Source organism: Antrostomus carolinensis, unplaced genomic scaffold (genome assembly GCF_000700745.2).
Source record: "Antrostomus carolinensis isolate BGI_N321 unplaced genomic scaffold, ASM70074v2 scaffold9371, whole genome shotgun sequence".
Classification (NCBI taxonomy): domain Eukaryota; kingdom Metazoa; phylum Chordata; class Aves; order Caprimulgiformes; family Caprimulgidae; genus Antrostomus; species Antrostomus carolinensis.
In genome coordinates, this window is record NW_010293471.1 from 77258 (window position 1) to 98098 (window position 20841).

At 35.4% G+C, this 20841-nt stretch overlaps 1 protein-coding gene across 1 annotated transcript in view; it reads right to left on the reverse strand.

Annotated features, from left to right (window-relative positions):
* BLTP1 (bridge-like lipid transfer protein family member 1) overlaps positions 1–20841 on the reverse strand; it is a 116076-nt gene that overhangs the window by 77168 nt on the left and 18067 nt on the right. The window contains exons 8-21 of the mRNA XM_010177285.1: positions 20301–20380; positions 19234–19384; positions 17218–17374; positions 16174–16252; positions 15285–15376; positions 14294–14411; positions 13064–13219; positions 11994–12091; positions 10785–10963; positions 10526–10632; positions 8258–8466; positions 4900–5127; positions 4180–4320; positions 807–983 (exon numbers count right to left, since the gene is read on the reverse strand). Of these exons, the coding sequence (XP_010175587.1) occupies positions 807–983; positions 4180–4320; positions 4900–5127; positions 8258–8466; positions 10526–10632; positions 10785–10963; positions 11994–12091; positions 13064–13219; positions 14294–14411; positions 15285–15376; positions 16174–16252; positions 17218–17374; positions 19234–19384; positions 20301–20380 (1972 nt within the window). The remainder of the gene's footprint in view (positions 1–806; positions 984–4179; positions 4321–4899; positions 5128–8257; positions 8467–10525; positions 10633–10784; positions 10964–11993; positions 12092–13063; positions 13220–14293; positions 14412–15284; positions 15377–16173; positions 16253–17217; positions 17375–19233; positions 19385–20300; positions 20381–20841) is intronic.

A 20841-nucleotide genomic window follows, 5' to 3' on the forward strand; every position in this document is an offset into this window, starting at 1 on the left:
TCCTACTTTAAAACGTGGCTTTGTGCACAGCTTTCTATGGAAAGCCAGAACTTTATCTGCAAGTTAAATTCTTGCCAGATGCTCAACTTGATATCCTCATTGCTGGCAACATCCCTTCATGCAAATACCTATGTATCGCAGAGAACCTTACATCCGAGGGAGATCAAATTGCCTTTCAGACTGCAATCACAACTTAATACTGTCCTTCCCAGAGGGGTAACAAACCTGCATCTCCAGAAGTCAGCATCACCAAATAAAAGTAACCTCAGAAGAAGTCATAGGCAACTAAGTAATCTCAAACATTTTGAATAGATTTTCCTTTCTCCTCTTTGCCATGTTACCTAGTGTATGGCTGAAGGCATCTCAAAACACCTGCTCTGTTTACAGAGAAGTATTATCTACTCAGCCATTAAACCACTTAAAGTGCATGTAGATACCCTGGTTGCCTTTCCAATCCGTATTAAAGTACATTAGTATACACAGATGTAGCAGCATACACGTGTTTACATGTAGTGACAATTGTACTCGCTACTGATTTGTTCATGCTCTGCTACCATCATCCCTTCAAATTCTCATATAACACTAGCCACCCTGTTACACCTAGATTTATGATGAATATCAGATTCAGCTCATTTGGCATCTCCTATCCATTTACAGAAATGATTAGATTTTCAAACTATAAAATTAAGGTTACTTAAGGCACAGAGGCATCCAAATTCAACTGAGATACGTGCTCTCCAAAATCCATGCTACGCTAGAAGAAGAAGAAAGGTAACACTTCAAAGTGAATAGCTTCTAGATGGTACCTGTGGTGCTGTAACTTTGGCCGTAAGACTGCCAGCCTGTACATCTATCAGCCATGCATATTCTAAAGTGTCACTTCCAAGAGGCAGACCTTCTGCTGAAAACATTGCGTGAGCACGCAACTGCAGACCCGATAGGCTGATGTGACCCTCTCGAAGAACTTCATCCACTGCAGGTCGCTGTTAAGAACAAGTAAGTTAAAGGTAATATTTGCAAAGGTACATCAATACAAAGTGCAAGAACTGTGTAGTCAGAGACACTTCATTACGTGCTCATCTTCACCTCTTAAATCCTGTTGACTTTTTTTACAGGTAGAAAGTCCTGAGACTTCTCAGTATTACCCACGCAACAACGTACGTGCAAATCTAACAGGGGAACGGGGAAGTTTTTCCAAGTCAAGTTTGTTTTAATTTTTAGCAACTATCATCAACAACCTTCCCTTGGTGAACTCCACACAGTGACATCCAGACACCATCTGTTAAATATTATTGCAATAAAGTACAAACCAAGAATGGAAGTGCATGTTTAACAGTGGAAGTGACAAGAGGTTACAAAAACGTAATTTAGGAAGGTTTGCTACTATCAGACAGCTGACACATTATTTAAAAAAAATTTTTAAACCCAATAAATAAACATAAGATGCTGTCCTCTAAGTTGCACTTTTCATCAAAGTATTTCTCAGCTACCTAAGGCAAAGCTACTTGTTTGCAGATATGAAAATTCAGATGTAATATTTTTCAAAAGAATATTACTCCACCAGTCAGAGAAGAAACTGAAAAGATCAAAACAGCACAGGCATACACTAGAAGCTTGTGACTGCATGGAGGTAAGGTATGGGTTAAAGCCAGTAAATCAACAGCAAAACATCTCTCTCATTCACTCTTTTCAACTTGTTATGTTGCCTGGTTTGTTTTCCACTGTCAGCAAACCCTTTGGAGTTGCTTAACGAAGAAGAAACACGCCCTACTCTTCTGATACCACTGGTGACCCATGTCTCGAGTCAGAGGCTATTTCAAAACAACATGAATGGGAAACATGAAGCAACAGTACTTGCCCAGTTAGGCAGAGGGAAAATTCCTGTTCTATTTACATTAGTACGATGACCTTCTCACTTTAACGTCAAACTGGGAAGTATTAAACAGCATTTTTGAGATATATAATATGAATAAAGAGTAAATTTTTAAATTAAAAGTAAATAATAAATGTTTTCAGTATTAAATGGCAAGAATTAATATGAAGTCAAACACTAGTTAAGAGTAACACACGTAACTGATCAAAACCTTCTTATCTATATTTTTAAAAACATGCCACCCTGCATGTTTATCATTTCAACCAACAGAAATTCCCAGGCATAAGTCGTCTTAGCCTGAGTTCATGTTTTTGAATTAAAATAAATCCAACCAAAAATAATACATAAAACCTAAGGCAAAATATGTCACCACAGCATTATTAAGTCTAAACAGTAATAATACTGAAAAAAAAGTTATGTAAGAAGTGTCAGGGCTGTGAAATGAAATCATAAAAAAAACTCAAAATACAAAAAAAAAAGGTTTTGCCTGCAACCTCCTTTCTGCTTCCTTGTACATATGAAATGGAATACAATCATTAGGTTACAGGTTTGAAGAACCTTTAAGGGTCTCATTCAGTGCACATAATAGACTGTGCTCTTAAATAAGCGGCTATTGAAATGCTTGGATTCCTCATAGATCAAACAAACAAACCACAAAAATGTATATACAAAAATCTTCCATCAGATTTGGATAACAACTGAAAACTTATTGGATGTAATTTTTCATTACATAAAGGTTTGTATGTTCAAAGTGTAATTCTCATCAGCTTCAGCTGCACCTTCTGACTACTTCATTCAACTGAAAAACAAGCCCTACAATCCAGATACTTAGCTCCTGACAACAGCTACAAGGGAAATGAAATTTTGTCTGCCACTGTCATGCTGTCAGTACACTCAATTTCTGCAGCTCTCTCAAAAGACAGCTCTATTAATCCCATCCAGATTAGGCATCTGCAATTCCTGGGACTTCACACCTTCACTTTCTTCAGATTGCTGCTAAAGGCAATTGCACTCTTGCAACCAAAAACCAAGATGTTTAGATTCTACATTCTCATCAGGGATTTCTTCTTTACTAATCAGAAGTCAACAGAATAACATCTCAAAAATATGAGGGCTAACATTCAACTTCCTAAAATGTCATTTAACTTCTTGCCATCAAGGAAGTTCATAATTTCTTCCAATCCCCTTATCTATTAGTGTACAGTCAGTGGTTATACTTCAGGTACTGTTGTGCTTGTAGCACACTGGATCCAAATTTGGAAATACTAAACAAGCATCAACCAACTCCTTGCATTAGCTTACTGCCATAAGACTAAAAAAAATAGGGTGACTTGCATCTTCATCCATATACAAGTATTCCAGTCTTCAGAGACTGGAACGTGCATGAGATAAAAATAATATAAATTTTATTTCATACAGGCCATTGGCAGCACCTTATTTCAGGACACAGGGATTGAAAACAATATAATCTGTAAGACACAGTCAAAGTATCATAGTGCTTTTAATGCAACTAATGTGCATAAATGAAATGTGAACTCCAACTATTCACTAACCTGCAATGAATCAGGATAACTTCTTGGGTTAAAAAATTTCAGCCTCAACTCCTCACTGAGCTAAATTCATCCATATGGGCAATTTCTGCAAGTTTACTAACATCCAAGAAGTATACACCTAGCTGACAAGCCACAAACAACACTTAACTTGGTCTCATTAAATACTTTCTGAAGTATGGCTCATGACCAGGAAAAGACTGTAGGTCATAACATCATCTTGATCATTCATAGATCCAGCTGTGTAAACGTCACAAAGAGTGGGTGAAAGATGCAGTTATTCTATTTACTAACACGTGTGTAGTTTTAAAACTGTATGTTTATAAAAAGTGCAACATATCCAGCCATTGCAAGTTATGTGTCAGTATTTACAGTATCTTTTAAAACAAAATTTGTTAAAAGAAAAAAAGCCAACACCACACAAAACCAAACAACCCCCCCCTCCAAACCAGAGACCACTCAATGGTTCTAAGATTAATCTGAATATTACTCTCCATTTCCTAGAGAACCATCTCCAGAAAGATTTCAAGCAAAATTGAGAGAATACAATCTTTTCTTTTGTGTATTTCACTAAAATGCAAACAATAATAAAGATTTTTTTAAAAAATTATATTTTTCTTTATTACAACTTGTGATGCATAAACCTTAATAAACTTGGTATGTGTACAACAGGAAAGTTCTTAACAAAAAAGAAATCAATTTTAAGATCGTCACAACTTCCACAATACACACACAAACACATAAAAAACAGCTTACTACCTGATAGCTGTCATTCAGAAACAAATTCACTGGAGACAATACAAGTTGAAGCATTGTTTCTCTAAATCCTTTCTTCATCTCAAAACACAACCTTTCCAAGAAAGCTGTAGGGCACTCAGGACCATCTGGACTGCAATGCTAAAATAAAAATTAAACACATCTACTTCAGAAACTGAAAATATACAACATCATTGAAATTTTCAGATTAGAAGCACACCTGTGAGCAGGATTTGCTAATTTTCCTCCAGTTGGATACTCAAAAAGAAGCCCGTGCAACTTCAAAACCAATTTTGACAATTACATAAACAGCAGTTCAAGCCCATTTGGGTGAATCCAATTTTTTATCTGGATTCTTATTTGAATTCCTGGGGATCCCTCAGAATGCAGCTGCACAGAGTAGAATGCACTATATAAGATAGTTTTGCTAATTAGCAGAGAAATCATAATGGACATTTAAAAATAATCTTACAAAGATCAAGTTCACTGAATAAAAATCAGATAAAAAATATCCACTTCTGCCTCCCAGATAAACAAAATTAAGCATCTCTCAAATTGGTTTAGATAGACACAATTTTAGCAGACAGTATACAGACACTTTGGTAAGCACCACCCTAACTTAATGTTCCAGGGAGTTAAATTTAACTCCAGATTATGAAACTAGAAAAAAAAAAAAAAAGTTACATGAAGGAAAATATTTTAAGATTGTAAAGTACTTACCACTGGTAATCGCCCATGCACTTTGTACAAATTAACAAGCACGGTGATATCCCAGGGGCGTAAAGTAAGAGGGTGAACTGGCTTGACTGAACTTTCATTTTCCTTTTTGTCATTTTCCACTCCAACAGCTGTCCATCCAGAACTTGAAGATGTTGACAGTGACAAAACAGGGCTTGAAATAACTTCTTCAAAATCAGTGTACATGTCATCTTCTCCAAAATAATTTTCCTAGGAAAAGGAAATGTTATGATCATATGGAAAACAAATCAAAAACATATAGGCAATGTAATGAAATAAAAATCCAACCTTTTTTCCTGTATGTTAGCCTTCCCTAAAACAAGTTGTACAGCTACTACCTATAGCTGAAGAAACATATATACTTATATTTTATGAAAAATGGATAGCTTAAGTGAGCAAAATTAGGCCATGTGCTTCCCAGGAAAAGAAGAGGCTCTCAGTAGATCTCAAAGCACCAGTATTCTAGATGCATGCAATACAAATAACTATTCTGAAGTAACACTACTGACATTTTACACAGATTTTGTGCTTTTAAATGTAAATAACTTTGAGAATAAAACCACAAAACATCTTGCAGGAAGTCACTCTCATCCAACCTTCTGAAACTTGTTATCGGTATATTTCAGAGTCTTAAACATGCTTCTGAAATATTCATCAATAAACACTTCTCCCTTTGTGTCCAAACCCCACCTTGTTTCTAAACTAATCCCCCTCAATTACCTAAAACCAAAGTAACTTTACAAAATTAGACTGGGAAACAGAAAATCTGTCACTATTTTTTTTTTTTTTTTTTAAGTCAGCTTCCTGTATTTTATTTAAGTGCATCAGAATCACATTTCTGATTATTTGTCACCTCCTTTAAAAAAAAAAAGAAAGCTAGACTCTCAAGAAGACTTTTCTGAATGATGAAGGTTATTATTTTTTATTAATTCAGTATGTGGGAAGCGTTGGGGATGAAGCATTCTGGGGAGCAAAAATCCTTTCTCACCAAAGAGGTTACAACACAAACTCTGGTCCCTCATTTGTTTTTATGAAGTAATTCAACCTCTTGTCCTCTCACGTTGATAGAAATGTTGCAACTATTACAAACTCCACTAGTGATTTGTGAGATGCAGACAAATGAGTATTAGACTGAAGATTAAACTGAAACAGATTTGAATCTTAGGATGTTTCTTGCTCCCCTCCTTCCCTTTTCTGTGCCTCATTTGCTTCCCACAACTTCTGTGTTCTTTTGTAAGCACAAGTCCACAGCACATGCAAGCAAAGAGGAAGTGTACAACAAAAAGAAAACAGGCAACTGTAAAGTACCCATGTCCTTGAAAAAGGTCTGCAGAAAAGGCAGGCTCATTATTGGCCTTGAAATAACGACTCCTGTGGACGTGGAATTTTACCATCTTGCTGAGACTCCAAAGTATTTTTGGTGTTAATGTGTATGAATTAAGCACTGCTCTGTGGCCAAACCAAAAAAGCTCTCCAAAGTTAAGCAAAGCTAATCTGCCTTGCTTTTTAGCTAAAGGAAAAGATGAAGGTCGATAGCATGATACAGACCTTGAAATACTTTCTATAAGGCAGATCCAGAAAAGGGTGCTAAGAACTCCAGTAACTTACTCCTGGTACCTTCTGCTGGGGATGCAAGGTACTATAAATCATTAGCTTCCAGCCAGTAAGACTTTCAGTAAGAAACACAGTGTGCTACACCAAAAAACTACCTCCCAAGAATAGAAGGGCTTAACAAAACTGCATGAACGATGCACATCCAGGAATTTCATCCCACATTTATTAAAAAAGACCAATGAAAACAAACTGAAAACAACAATTCAACCACAAGTCAGGAAAAGAAGCTTTTAAAAAAAACCCACTAGAAATCTACTAAGAGATGTTGCCAGCACAGCTGGACAAAAAGATGTAAACACAGTCACAAAAATACTAAAAAGAACAATAAATGTGCATTTTCAAAAACAAGCTACACATCTGAATTTTCTCTTGAGATTTAGAAGATAAAAAGTCTGATTTAACCTGAGAAATATGCATTTTAAAAAAATAAATAATCACAGAATCAAGGGATGTAATGAAGCGCTGTTTAAATATACCTCCAGAGGCAAAGAGCACTGAAGAATTGCTGCTTTGCTTGGAAAGACAGAACCACCTCATGTATTTATGGGCTCCAAAAGAGGAGCTCAATAAAAAATTCAAATGTGGGTGCATTTCCTCTGTATCAGAAGAAATGAAGTCTTCAGGATTCAATACTGGCCTAATTTTAATCTTATTTACTTTAGTGGTAACATCAAAAAATAAAGAGCATATTTGCAAGTCCTATACTCTACAAAAACTTGATATTTTCTGGTATTCATTGCTTTGTGCAATACATTACATAAATTCATTAAAATGTCTGTTTCAGTAGGAATCCTCATACTGATCACCTGTGTCAGAAAATTCCTTGCACTCTGAGCCAAACTGAAAGCCTCCTGAAGCATTACCTTAGCTTAGATCTGCATAGGCTAAAACATACCTTTAAAAACAATTAAAAAACCCCAAAACACAAAAAACCCCTACCATGAAACCCAACCAAAGCCCAAGTATTTCACTGTTAGTCAAGTACAAATGGCATGTTCAACCGCCTCTGCTTTAGTCACAAGGCAGGGTGGTGGAGATGGGAAAAGATTATACTGTTTCTACCCACCCTAAAGATCAGCAATGCATGATAATATAACATAAGGAATACAAACATTTTAAAGCATAAAAGATTAGCATTAAAAAAGGATGAAAAGTTTTTCTTGGATATTGACTGAAGTAGCTTTTTAAAATAAACTTATTCTCATGTCCTTTCCCCATCCCCTCCATGATCCTACTCCGAAATTTCACAGAATCTAATTTAAACAAAAACAAACAATTAGGGCACTCTGCAGAACTTAAAAATGCACTAAAAGCAGGGATTCTGATATACCTTTCCATAAAAGTGGTTGGTAACACAAGCTCGTCATAATTATGAATATTTTAATTTTTTTTTTTTTTTACTACTGTAAAAATCAAAGACTACATTTTCTGCACATGAAGTCCAGAGCTTATACTATTATTTTAAAGGAAAATTATGCTGATATGGGTCTACATATTTATATACATATATATATATAAATAAAAGAAGGCTTCTCGTGAGTCTGTGCCAACTGAATTCATCCCAGCCATGCCACTTCACCAAAGTCATTCCAAACTAGTACTTGCAAAAAGTTTTCATCTGAATTCACGTATTCTGTGGAATTCTCATCTTCCATTTCAAATTAATTATTTCCCTTTCGTACATATGGCCATCCATAAATTTTTCTAGTTGTGTTTCTACGCCTACCTTTATAGACAGAAAGGCTTTGAGCAAGGGTCCATACAGGGTGACCTGGGAATCTGGGGAGAGTTCCAGTTCCACATGGAGCTTATCTGGGGGCAGCTCTGAGGGGTCAAGGGGAAGGCGGGTTGAAGCTGTGGGAGATGAAATCACGCTGTCGGCTGTTTTCTGCGATGGCCTTAGTACAGATAACATTGTTTCTTCCATTTCTGACACTTTAAGACAAAATAAAGAAGAAAACAGATTCTGATTACAAGTTAGGTAAGACAAGACAAAATTCTGCAAATCTTGTATTACATATAGAACTTCCTAATTTGGCTTGTATAATTATGTTAATATATCTGTGCTATAGAACTGGTTTCTCATATCTAGTAACTATGGGGAGACAGGAAAACATGGAGGATCTTAGTAAATGTTAATTATGCAAAAAGAAAAACAATCCTTCAAGTTCTGAAGAAAAAAAAAAATCAATTTATTTATCTTGCTTTTCAAGTTAAACAAAGAAATTCTTTCAGTTCAGTGTAGCAGATTTCCCACAACCACACAGTTATTGCAGAATAAACAAGAGTGAACAAACAGGAAAATTGCAAGTGTTATATCAAAAATCTGTTCTAAACCAGCAGCTCTGTAGGCCTAAATTTCCTCTTGAACAACTCAATTACTCTAGTCAAAACACAGTTTGGAAATTCAATTCTTATTCCCTATCCTTTCTTTTTATTTGGAGTTAGGGGGAAGAAAGCAGTTTGCCTTTTTTTAAGTGAGGAAAGGTGACAAGAAGGAAATTAATAACTGGAAGTGGTTTGGGGATGTAAAGCAATTGCTGGGAAGTAAAGCACTCTATGGCAAAAATATATAAAATTAAAATTGATGCTCCAGATGGAATAAGATTTGATTTTAAATGGAAGAACCAGCACATAGAGAATTACAGCAAATACACACCTGTATCCAGAAAACCTTCAGGGCTTTAATGTACCATTATTGTCTGCAGTGCTTGCTCTGCCCTTGCATTATGTTATGTGTTATAAACTAGCTAAATGCCACAGTGAGATGACCACTTTTTTGGAAGCTGCAATATATATGTTTCTCAGAGACTTAAGAGTTCTGTGGATTGACTCAAAATAAAATGCAGATGTTGCTACTGTAACAAACACATCCTATTAGCATCACAGATTAGACGTGAGCTGGACTGTGCTGGATTATTCACTGAAGGAAGTTGCAGATGAAATTACCTGTGTATGTACAAATTTTCAAATGCAGGTTCAATTGCCACCATTAGGAGTAAATGTTTTCAAATTTGAAGTATGGCACATTTGACACAAGCTGACAGAGTCTCACAAGAGCACTTAATGAACATCTGCAAGATGAATCTTACTTTTTCTGCTTCATCCTCTAAAATTTTTGAGTTCTTTTAGATTTGAATTGTGGGAACTCAAAACCTAAAACCATTATCCAGCATCTAACACCTGCTGATTGAGGCCCATTCAAATTAGCCCTCATTATTCTTCTGACATCTCTCCCTTCATTGATTCTGCTTCTAGCATCTCCACCTGAAAGACTTTTATGTAACCCCATAACTTCCTGCATACCTCCCTCTGCATTTAAAATAACTTTTATCTCTGTGTTTCAGTATTTTATAACTTTTTTTTTGTAAGCACATACTTAGAGAATGTCTTATTTAGAAATATTGTTTAGACATTTAAAATTTAAAAATTCTTACTTAGAAATTAGCATCAGACTGCCCAGTCTAACACTCATATCTGATGGCTATGGTTCACTTCAACAGTGCTAGCTACAATGAAATCTCAGTTTCATATCCATAAAGGTAAGACAATGGTATTATATCTCATATATAGTGTATTTAAACATTTAAATCATAAGACAACATCACAACATCCAAAGGCAAAAAGCTTAGAAAGGTTAAGGAATATGATGCTGCCAAAAACACTGTACTTCATGTTTAATATACCAAGTGACATTTTATGTTATGCAACAATCCATTTAAGAGATCCACTTTGTTAAGGAGAAGTGAACTACAGACAGCATCTTCTTTTTACATGGGGAACTGGGACACATTCTGAAATTTTGCATCACAAAATGTTGTCAGTTTTTAAATCCAACTTTGTGCATTCTAAAGATTAGCATTCTCCCACGTGACATACAACAGTGGTTCAGTTCAAAATTCATTTCTGCAAATGTAAGCAGTTTGATCTTACAAAGTCACAGCAGTTCCCAAAAATGAAACATGCTAACAAGGAAAAAAGTAGTGACACTTACAGGATTGCTTTAACTGCTCATCTGCCTTTTGGGGATAAATTGGGTGCCACGAGTAGTCAATTGTAAACACAACACTTGGGACTGTCCAGCATTCAACCCAGCCAGCCCTTTCAAAAAGAAACATCACATTTTTATTTCAAGTACAATAGTTTCATTAAACATCTTCCACGAACATATGAGGTTGCTTTTATCACAAACAAAATAAGTAAATACAAAGAGTCAATATAAAGACATAAATACATATTGCAATAAAACTCACTCTTCTTGAGTAATGTTCCTCCATTTGGGTTTCCCTGTTTTCTGACCACTTTGACATTCAGCAGAAATACAAGATTCAGGACTTATTTTATTAGGTTGACAATCCTTCACCAACATAAAAAGGGAATATTTGCTAGGATGACAATCTGGTAGATACAAATGAAGATCAACATCTTCTCCCTAAAATCAAACGTTAGTAACAGAAAAGTTACTTTACATTCACTTTAAGCATAACACTCGTGGTATTTGCATGTTCATATGCGCCATCGTCTTCACTTCACAGGCAAAGTGAGGAAAGTAATCTCAAGTTTTCACTTGTGATTGCTGACCACAGCTCCCACTAATTTCTAGTGCAATCCCAAGAGCTCTGTAGTTCTGAACAGTTACAAGTCCAGTGACTTGCACATAACAACACACCATAGCAATCTGTAAAGCACAGGGGCATGGCTTTTAGTGATTCTTGTTCTTCTATATTTCAAGCCGTACAGCAAAAGTTAAGTGAGCAAGGCCACCCTACATCTCAATTAAATCATAGCTTTTTTTAAAAAAAACAAAAACAAAACAAAAAACCCCACACTGTTTTCTTTGCTATCAAATTCTACACTATTACCAACATCACTATCAAATAGTTTTTTATTTTTAGTAGCAGTAGATTGCTTCTATTTTAGGGAAGACAAGAAGTACAGTCTTCCAAAGAATTAGCTGTGTCTGTTAAAAACACTTTATCACCATTACTCATTCTACAAAAACTCTTAAAAGTCTGAAAGATGGTTTTTCCAAAATGGTTTGGGGATACCCATTCCAGTATTTGATTTTTACCTTTGACCATACATTAGATTTTCACATTTTCTAAATAAATGGGAACAGACTTCCAAGTCTGATAAAATACATAGTAAATACACATACTAAGTGTGTGTATATATGTATGTATGAAAAATATATGTGTGTGTATCTATATATTTTTAAATATTTTTCAATTTGTGTATGTATATATATGTATCTATAAACTAAAATGGCCTATGATTGGATGCTTCATATAAGCAACATAAACCATTTACCTCTAGGTTACTTAAAGAAAAATTCTATGAACTGGAAGTGAAAGAGAGTATTTTTCTTTCAGGAAGGAGTTCATTCAAAATTTCCTGACTGAAGAAGGTAGGGAAACTATTTCACATTTAGAAGACAAAAAGGCTGAGGGGGAAGAACTTACCCTTAAAGAGAATCTAGTATTGCATGTGGTCGGAACAAAGTCAGTGAAAGGCAGGGAGAAAACAATGTTCAATGTTTCTCCACAAGCTGCTAGGTAGACTGGGAGAGGAGAAGAAAACCAAACAAAGTCGTCGGTCAAAATTACTCCTGATTTTGTTCTTAGACAAATTACCAAACATACCAGAAATAACTTAAAGATATTCAAGAATTCATAACATAGGAAACTGACATTTTAACTATTTTGTATTTAGAGTACATAGTACTAAATTATTCAGAAAGTATTTACAGCTTGTCCTTTACAGAAAGACACTGTACTTAGCACAACAAAATTGCAAGCAGACAATAAAAACAACTGTAACAAATATTTTAGGACTTTCTTTATTGCTTCATACACCAGTTTTTGGACAAGAAAACACACATGGAAAGTTCCTCAGGCTTCTGGTGAAGTAGTGAGTCTTATTTTTAACTAGAAAACAACTTCAAGATTTTTAATCCACCATCCTCTTTATGTTGAAATTATAAGATTCTAGTACAGTGTAGTCCATTGAAATACGTATAAAGAAAACTGCACATTAAATAAAATTCTGGCTTTCTGAAATGTACCTCTTAGCTTTGTCTAGAATTAGCAGCATTATCTCCTATTCTGAAATCAACAGGAAACAGACATTTCTAGTTATAAGGAGTTCTATTTTTCCAACATGACTTAAAAATTTATTCCTGGGTGAATGTGTTCAGTTAGTTTACAGAATATATGTCAAGACCTCACAGTTGCTTTCTGCAAACTGTTGTACTAAATCAAAGATTCAAGAGGTCTTGAAAATAAGTGCTAAAACATGATCTAGAACTGCACTTTCCCCCCAAAATATATGCATTTGTACAAAGTAAATTAGAACTTATAATGGTTTTAGGATGGTTACAACAGTAATAAAATGGGTAGTTGTCACCAAACACATGTTTTTCTAGTCAAAATTTTAATCATTCTTGTACTCTCTCTATACATATACTCTATATTTTGTACATATTTTTTGTAGTATGTACTCTTCTTGCAAATTAAATAAAATGGAATCTCACCATTTTCTTGTTGTTTGGTGGAACAGTCAATCCAGTTGTGTTGATTTGCTGCCCAAATCATTTCAAATTGATGAAACATAACTTTGAAGTTCCACATATAAGGAACAAATGAAAAAATATCAGGTGCGCTATCACTGGACCAGTCTTGGATCAAATCTAAAGCCACATAAAGCAATAAAAGACAAGTTAGTAACAATTAAGTGAGAGATTTCTTCTTTTAGGTTTTTGGCTTTTCATAAATTGTAAATTTTAACCATTTGCTCCTTTACAGAAAAAGGAAAATAAAAACAATACACAGTACCCATTTCTCAGGCAGACATTCCACAAACACTTGCTGTGAATCCATCTCCCTGTTTTTTAAGTCGCAAAGCCATAGTTTAATTAAGTTTTCTAGCTTTGTTCTGTAGCAAAGTTAGACACTGAGCTAAAAGCACAGGACTACCAACTGCTTTCCTTTGGTTTTCCACTCCAATACTCTGAATGTTTACAACAGTAGTATTTTCTAACGCAGCAAAACAGTGTTGTTGTAGAAGTCCATGTTTGCTCTGAATAGACTGGTAGACGATCCTGAGTACCGCAGCGCTATGCAGCTAACGGCTTCGGCCTCACTAGGAGGATAACTTTATTAGCATGGCACTATGCCTGCACTAATTAATCCTGCCTCCCAGCAGGGCTAATTAGCCCAGGCAGTGCCACATTGATGGGGCTATATTCTTTCCATTACTGCAGCTGGAACACTCAGCAACAGTTTGGTGATGCTGTATCACACTGTACTGCCTTGTGCACATGTATTCTTTCTCACAGCCAAAATCCTAAGGAGCAAATTACTTTCTCTCCTCTATTCAGCCACCTAAAGCCTGAAAATCAGTCAGCCAAAGACAGAGATATGAGAGAAATCAACGTTCTAGGTGACAAATATTAAACAAATCAATAGCTCTGATAGAAATAAATTCATTTGAAATTTAAGATCACTTAACATAACTTCAGATCAAATTTAGTTCAGATGTTAGAAAATTAAATTATTTAGTATCTCTACTCAAATATAATAATATGTTCTTGGAAAGTTACAGGCAACAGAAAAAATCAGGAACTTTGTCCTCAGAAACAATTTGTTGTCCTAAATATGAGAAGTCAGAGCACCTGATCTTGTATACCTTTGCAAAATTCCAAAAGAAATTCTAAAAAAAGAATATTTAATTTCATACACAACTTATTTAGTAAAGAAGTTACCTGTAAAGAAGCTTTTCTGAGCAAAGATAAAATGATAGGTTGCTTTATAAACCTCAAGTTCACACTGCCATGTCTGCGGCATGTTCCATATCCGGGGATAGCTGGCATTAATATGAAACTGTGAACAAGATATTAAAGCATCAGAATTACTTGAAAAGGTGACAATGCTTGACCCTGTAGCTCAGCAGTTTTCACATAGGTACTCTGCTGAATAATTAAAACTCTTTTCCTGCTGGGATGAACAGAAGGCCTCTCCAGTCCCTTGATAATTTAATCTCTCTCTCTCTTTCTGTGTTTGAAGGTCAAGTGTTAGAGTATTAATTTATTTGGAAAGGTATACTACAAATTTCTGATACATCTGTTGCAGTAGATGTACCAAGCAATTTTTAAACCAAAGTTTTCATTAAAAGCATCACTTTTCACAGTACACTAAAAGCCCTCGGAATATAGGATTTTTCAGTCATTGAAATGATGCTCAAATTTAAACATTAAAAACATCATAAGGTCATTTAAAAATCAGTGAGAAAGTCATCTACAGAATTACAGTATTGTACAAGTTAAATACTAGGCCAACAAAAAAAATAATGCAATATTAAATCTGTTTCAAGTAAGCACTCTGAAGTACTTTAAAGTACTTATGCACACACATTCTGTAGCACAGCTAGTGAGTGGAATAATTCATTAAAGTAAAGGCTGTATGAACACATGGCTATATAGTAAATGAGGAGAGATTTGTAAATGGTACTCCAACCCTTCCACTGCTTTCAAAACACATATAACTTGGTATATAAATTATGTAAGTCACTGAAAGTTACACACGTGTGTAGTTATGTGTGTATATAGAAGTTCCTTAAAGTCTTGCAGCATACATTCAAAAGGCATATTTCTGTATTGTTTAAGAACCTAAGAACTACTCCATAGACAAATAAATACGTTCTTTACCAAAAATCCTCTAAAGACTGAAGCTTTGTGTTTATTAATGCAAACTTACAGCTAGCATTTCAGCTTCTAAGAGAGTCCGGTACTGCATACTGCTGGTGGCATCAACATGTAGAAGTTGCCCTTTAATTGTAGGTGAATAGCCTAGCAAACAAAGGATATAAAACATAATCATTCAGCCACAAGAGTTACAGAAATATTTAAATCATTTTCACCAGTGATTTCAGCAGTCCCCTAACAATCAAGAAATATCGTGATGGAAATTAGTACTGTAATAATTCTGTCCTCTTCTGTTTGTCAGTGAAGAGCTTAACATGTTCTGCCTTCACATAGTAGAGATGACAAAAGCCTTCTTGCTGGCTCTGGAAATGCTCAGGTTCTGGAGATCTTGGTTTAAATTCCAGAATAAAACTCAAATATGCCAGAAAGAATCAAGAGAACAAACAGTTTGGCAAAGGGCTTCAAAACAGCCAACAAGATGAGCAAATGTAAGGAAAATACCCATAACTTTACATTTATCCCCACTTCACCTTGGATTGTGGGGTTTGTTTTGTTTAAATAAACTACTATTAAATCAGATTTCATAACACATTTCTCAGCGTGATTCAACTACTACACTAATCCTACTGAAGAAGTCTTCCTGCTTTGAGTTGACAATGTTATCTGTAATCTGCTTTAAAAAGGATGCACTGTCTAGTAATGAAGGCATTTCTGTTTCCTTAAACAAACAATACGTAGAGGTAACTTAACTATTTAAATGCATACACTCTTTAACATCTTGCAATGAAATGTACAAGGAAATACTTTTTGTTCCTTTACATAAGAACATACATCTCACAACCACAAAGGAAAAACACTACATGACATTCAAGCACACAAAAATTAAGATAACTGTTCAGGAAAAACATGAGGAAAACAAATTAAGTTTAGCCTTAACTCACCATTTTCACCTACTGTCATGGGAATATTTATTTCCAAATATGACCCTGCACCAACATTTACATGTACAGCATTAGTTTCCTGTATTGCAAGAAAGAAAAAAAGTCCAAACATTATTTCTAGCCTCCCTGCATCAGCCAGTGTACTTTATGCTTCTGGTTATCATTATCCACACCTGGATTAAGGCACTTGATGACCGAAGACTTTCTTGCCCTCAGAAAAAAATTACTAATAAACTATCTATCAAATGACACCATTTTTAAGCTTAACAAATGCTGACTTAGGTCCCCTAATAGGAACAGAGTAAGATATTCAGATCCAAGGTTTGAGAGGGCAGATGAATATGTATTTCTAACACTACACTTTCTAACCCTTTCAGTCACAAAGAAAAAGAAAAAAAACAAGTGTACAATGAAGTCACACTATATCCCATTTATAAGAATAGCAACAGGGGAAAGAAAAATCCAAACCCCTACACATACGCGTCTTCTGTTCCTCCAACTGTCATCACTCTAGTAATTTTAGATATTTATCCAACATCTGAAGAAATTATTTTTTCATCATGGTGAGCTTCATTGTAATGAAATGACAAAACAAGGGGAAATGGCTTTAAACTGAAAGAGGGGAGGTTTAGATTGGATATTAGGAAGAAGTTTTTCACTGTGAGGGTGGTCAGACATTGGAACAGGTTGCCCAAGGAAGCTGTGGATGCCCCCTCCCTGGAAGTGTTCAAGGCCAGGTTGGATGAGGCTTTGAGCAACCTGGTCTAGTGGAAGGTGTCCCTGTTGATGGCTGGCATGGTTTAAAATGTAGCTTTAAGGCTTAAAGAAAACTTATAATAAGCTAACAAATATTAATGTTTCTCAGCCAATATTTCTCTTTGAAGGATTTGCTCGTAATTATGGAACACTAAACCAAAAATCACCTAGCTTTTAAAACCAGAGTTCTGTAATAAACACCTGAGACAAGTAAAAATACGCACAACCAAAAAGCACAGTGTAATCACAATAGACAAGTTATTTTCTATATAAGTTTTCGTTATTTACCCTATTTTTGGTAAAAAGCAAATCAATGGTCGCATCTGCAATAATATTCATCCGCAGCTCAAAAGCAAGAATCTGTCTTGGTTTCCCAGGCTGAGCAATTTCTGAGACTTTCATAACTTGGTAGTCTGGTGGGAAGAAAAACTTCCACAAGCAATCTCTATTGGGGAATAAAAAAAAAAGTTGTTTTTATTCACAGAAGATATATATATATATATTTATATATATTTATGCATCTATTTGGTTCACTTAGTTATTTTCTTTCATATATTCTTTAGACAACCACTGGACGATGTGGTAAGAAGGAATGTTTGTTTAAAGTCTTCATCATGGGAGCCTTCCAACTCATTACTGAAATCTCCAAAAGTTTCAATGACAAGAAGTAACTTTTGGATAAAAGCCATAAATGGACAGATCATAAATGATTTAAAACAAAAATATTTTCATTCAGATGGCAAACAAGCTATGTTTTTCTTATTATTCCTAATCTTTGGTTTACAAATCTGCTACAAAAACATATTAGGAAGTATCTGTTTACATTTTGGTTTGTGCATAAATAATTGATGCAAAGCCCAGAAATAAACAAAACACAAAACTTTAGGAGCTCAGAATGGAAGTGAAATGAAGCCTACGTTTCTGCAGACTTACATCTGAACACGCAACTACATGAAAGGAAAGTCACAGTGCTGAGGCACAGACAGCGTAGCTTATATAGGTCTCTAGGGGGTGGAAGTAAGTCTTTAAGGGGGGCAGCAGTTTCCTGCACCCAGTACATGACTACTAGCAGCTTAAAAGTTTCTAAAAAAAGAAAATAAAAAGCCCAAAACAACAAAACCCCCACAAATATTACACAACACACATCGCAAAATTCTTGGGATCACCTAACATTTTACTGCACGATGTATTAAAGACTGGCACTTGTAGAAGTCCTTATATGCGTTGAGAGTACCAAGTCCACAGAACTCCTACAGATCTGGGTTTTCAAAACGTGAAGGCACTTTCCAAAATTCTCTCTTCTGTCCATTGCACAATGCGAAAGTGTTCCCAGGTATGAACCTATGAACTCTTAAGTACTCTGCACAGGTACCAAACTGCCTTCTGCCTAGCCAGTTAAAATTATAAAAAGCATATCATCATAGAACAAGCTTTCCTGGTAGCACTGAAAATACCACTAATGATTCACCAATTCCAAGTTCCTAGGAAAGCACTGTTCTGGAAATTAGCATTTGCTCTTAAATTCTCTAAGACACTGTCATATCTAATGACTACTCTTTGGTCTGCCATCCTCACATTCCTAAGAGACAGTTAATCATAACAGTTTCACAGGAGAATTAATGGAGGCCAAGAGAAGTACCAATCTGTAATTAATAGGGGAAAAGAGGAAAAGCACCGATTATGTCACTTTTACTTAATAGTCCTTTACTCTCTAAATGATCCTATTCTTTCCCCCAGAAACACTCATGTGCAAAACATTGAGGGCTAAATGAAAAATAGCAGCAGAGCTCTGGCCTAGTATTTTATCACTAAAATATCTAGATAATAAATACTTTGGAGATTGCATCAAGTGGTTGATTCTCCTAAACAGGGATAAATCCCCTCTCATTATTTTCAGTCAGATTTGTACTTTCATAATATTTTCTCATCAATATGCAGCGTATTCTCATCCACGAGCTAATAGGAGCTTGACAAGTCTGAAGGTAACCAACTAAGAGGTTAAACCCATAGGTACGTAACACCTAATAAAGAGTAAAACTACTTTGTTCACACAAAATAGGAACACAATTTATTAATTTAATAATAAAAATACACAGAGTGATCCTAACTTGGGAAGGCTAACAAGATAAACAACAATGAATTTACTAATCTTAAACAATTGTGGCAGGACTCTTCTTTTAGGCTGCCTAGTCTATCCCATACAAATTAGAAGTTTGAGCAATCGCACAGTGGCAACTTCAGAATGTTTTCTCAATAATACCAGATATTAAAGATTAAAACTAAAGATTTAAATCATGGTAATACCTCTGCCTATCAGCCCAAGGTCCATAGTTGAAGTCTGTTCCTTTTCCACAAACAATGTCCAAACCCCAACACGGTGGCAGATCCTGTAATTTGCTGTCTTCATTGTTTGCTTCTCCGTCATTACTTTCCTCCATCTCCTCTGGTACAAGACCTGTATTACATAATATAATAAACATTATTAAAGGAAGCTGCTTCAAATTAGCATGAAAAATGTTTGCTAAGAGCAAGACAATTAAAGTGTCCTGATGTCAGTAACATCAAGCCATAATTCAATAAGGACTCCCAATGGAAGGGCAAGAATATAACCAAAAATCCTCAGAATTTTCTGAAGTGCTGCTCACTAATGCCAGTGAAATGCTGACATAATATAATGCACTGGATTTAAAGTGAAAAAGACAAACACCACAATATTCAGAAATTGATACATCAAATAAACATCACAAAAACCCCAGAAGGTATTGCCTATAAATTATCCCCACTCCTCAAGTACTTTTGGAAACCTCCATTATTTAAGTTTACAGCTTAAAACACAACTTGTTTCAAGAATAAATATCAAGATTAATTGTTTCCATGTTGCATACAGATTTGCAGAAGGCACTGCTGACAGCCCACATCTATATAAAAATGTTAGTTCTACATGTATAGTTATTTAGAGCCCACATCTATGTAAAAATGTTAGTTCTACATGTATAGTTATTTCATCTGTGGACTTCCACAAGCCTCTGACATGAATTGCTCCAGAAGTTGACAACTACTAAAAAGAAGGCAGCTCAAAATTCCACTCCCTTCTAAATATGAAACTCATGAACTCTCTCCCACTTGTTTCAGTGGAAATCTTTTTCATTTGCAGAAAAAATAACTTATGAACCTGTAAGTGTTCATAAGCATACTTATAAATGGTATTATTGGCTCCAAAACATTACACTCACTCTTTCAGCATAGCGATTTTTCAGCATAAAAAATAATTTTTTAAAAAAGACATTGTTGTCTAGCGAGTCCAGACAATTAAATAAACAAATAGCCTTCCAATCTCTTAAAATTTTATCTCTGTATTTAAGAGAAGATACCTGGTTCATCCATATAGTAATAGATATCAACATCATTGGACTGCATTACAACAAAACCTTCACCCATCAGCCTCGGTGGTCTGTGATGGAAAAGAGAGCGAAGATAAAAATTAAAAAGCAATGCACTGAGATTAATCTTTTTTAATTCAAGTCATTTTAAATGCAATTCATTAAGTGTAGTGGAAGAGATTACACAGTTCAGTCTCACTTGTAGCTTGTAAACAGTACATATTTAACCATGGAATCATCAATACAACTGCTATCTATCAGGCAAGCTAACCGTGGAGATACAGTGCATGTGGCACCTGACCAGGAAGACTTTGTGGGCAAGACTCAAGTCTGATGCAATCCCAAGACAACAGCTCCATGTTCTTGCCAGCAGTCTGATTGCAGGCTGCCTGCAAGAGTCACCTTATCTGCCAGGCATGGGTCCTGTCACATTACCAGAAGGGTGGATGGAACAGACAGAAGTGCCTGGGCCACACCACAGTCTGTCCAAATGCTGTTTGTAAGCTAAATTTGAAGTGCAGGTTGTAACTTC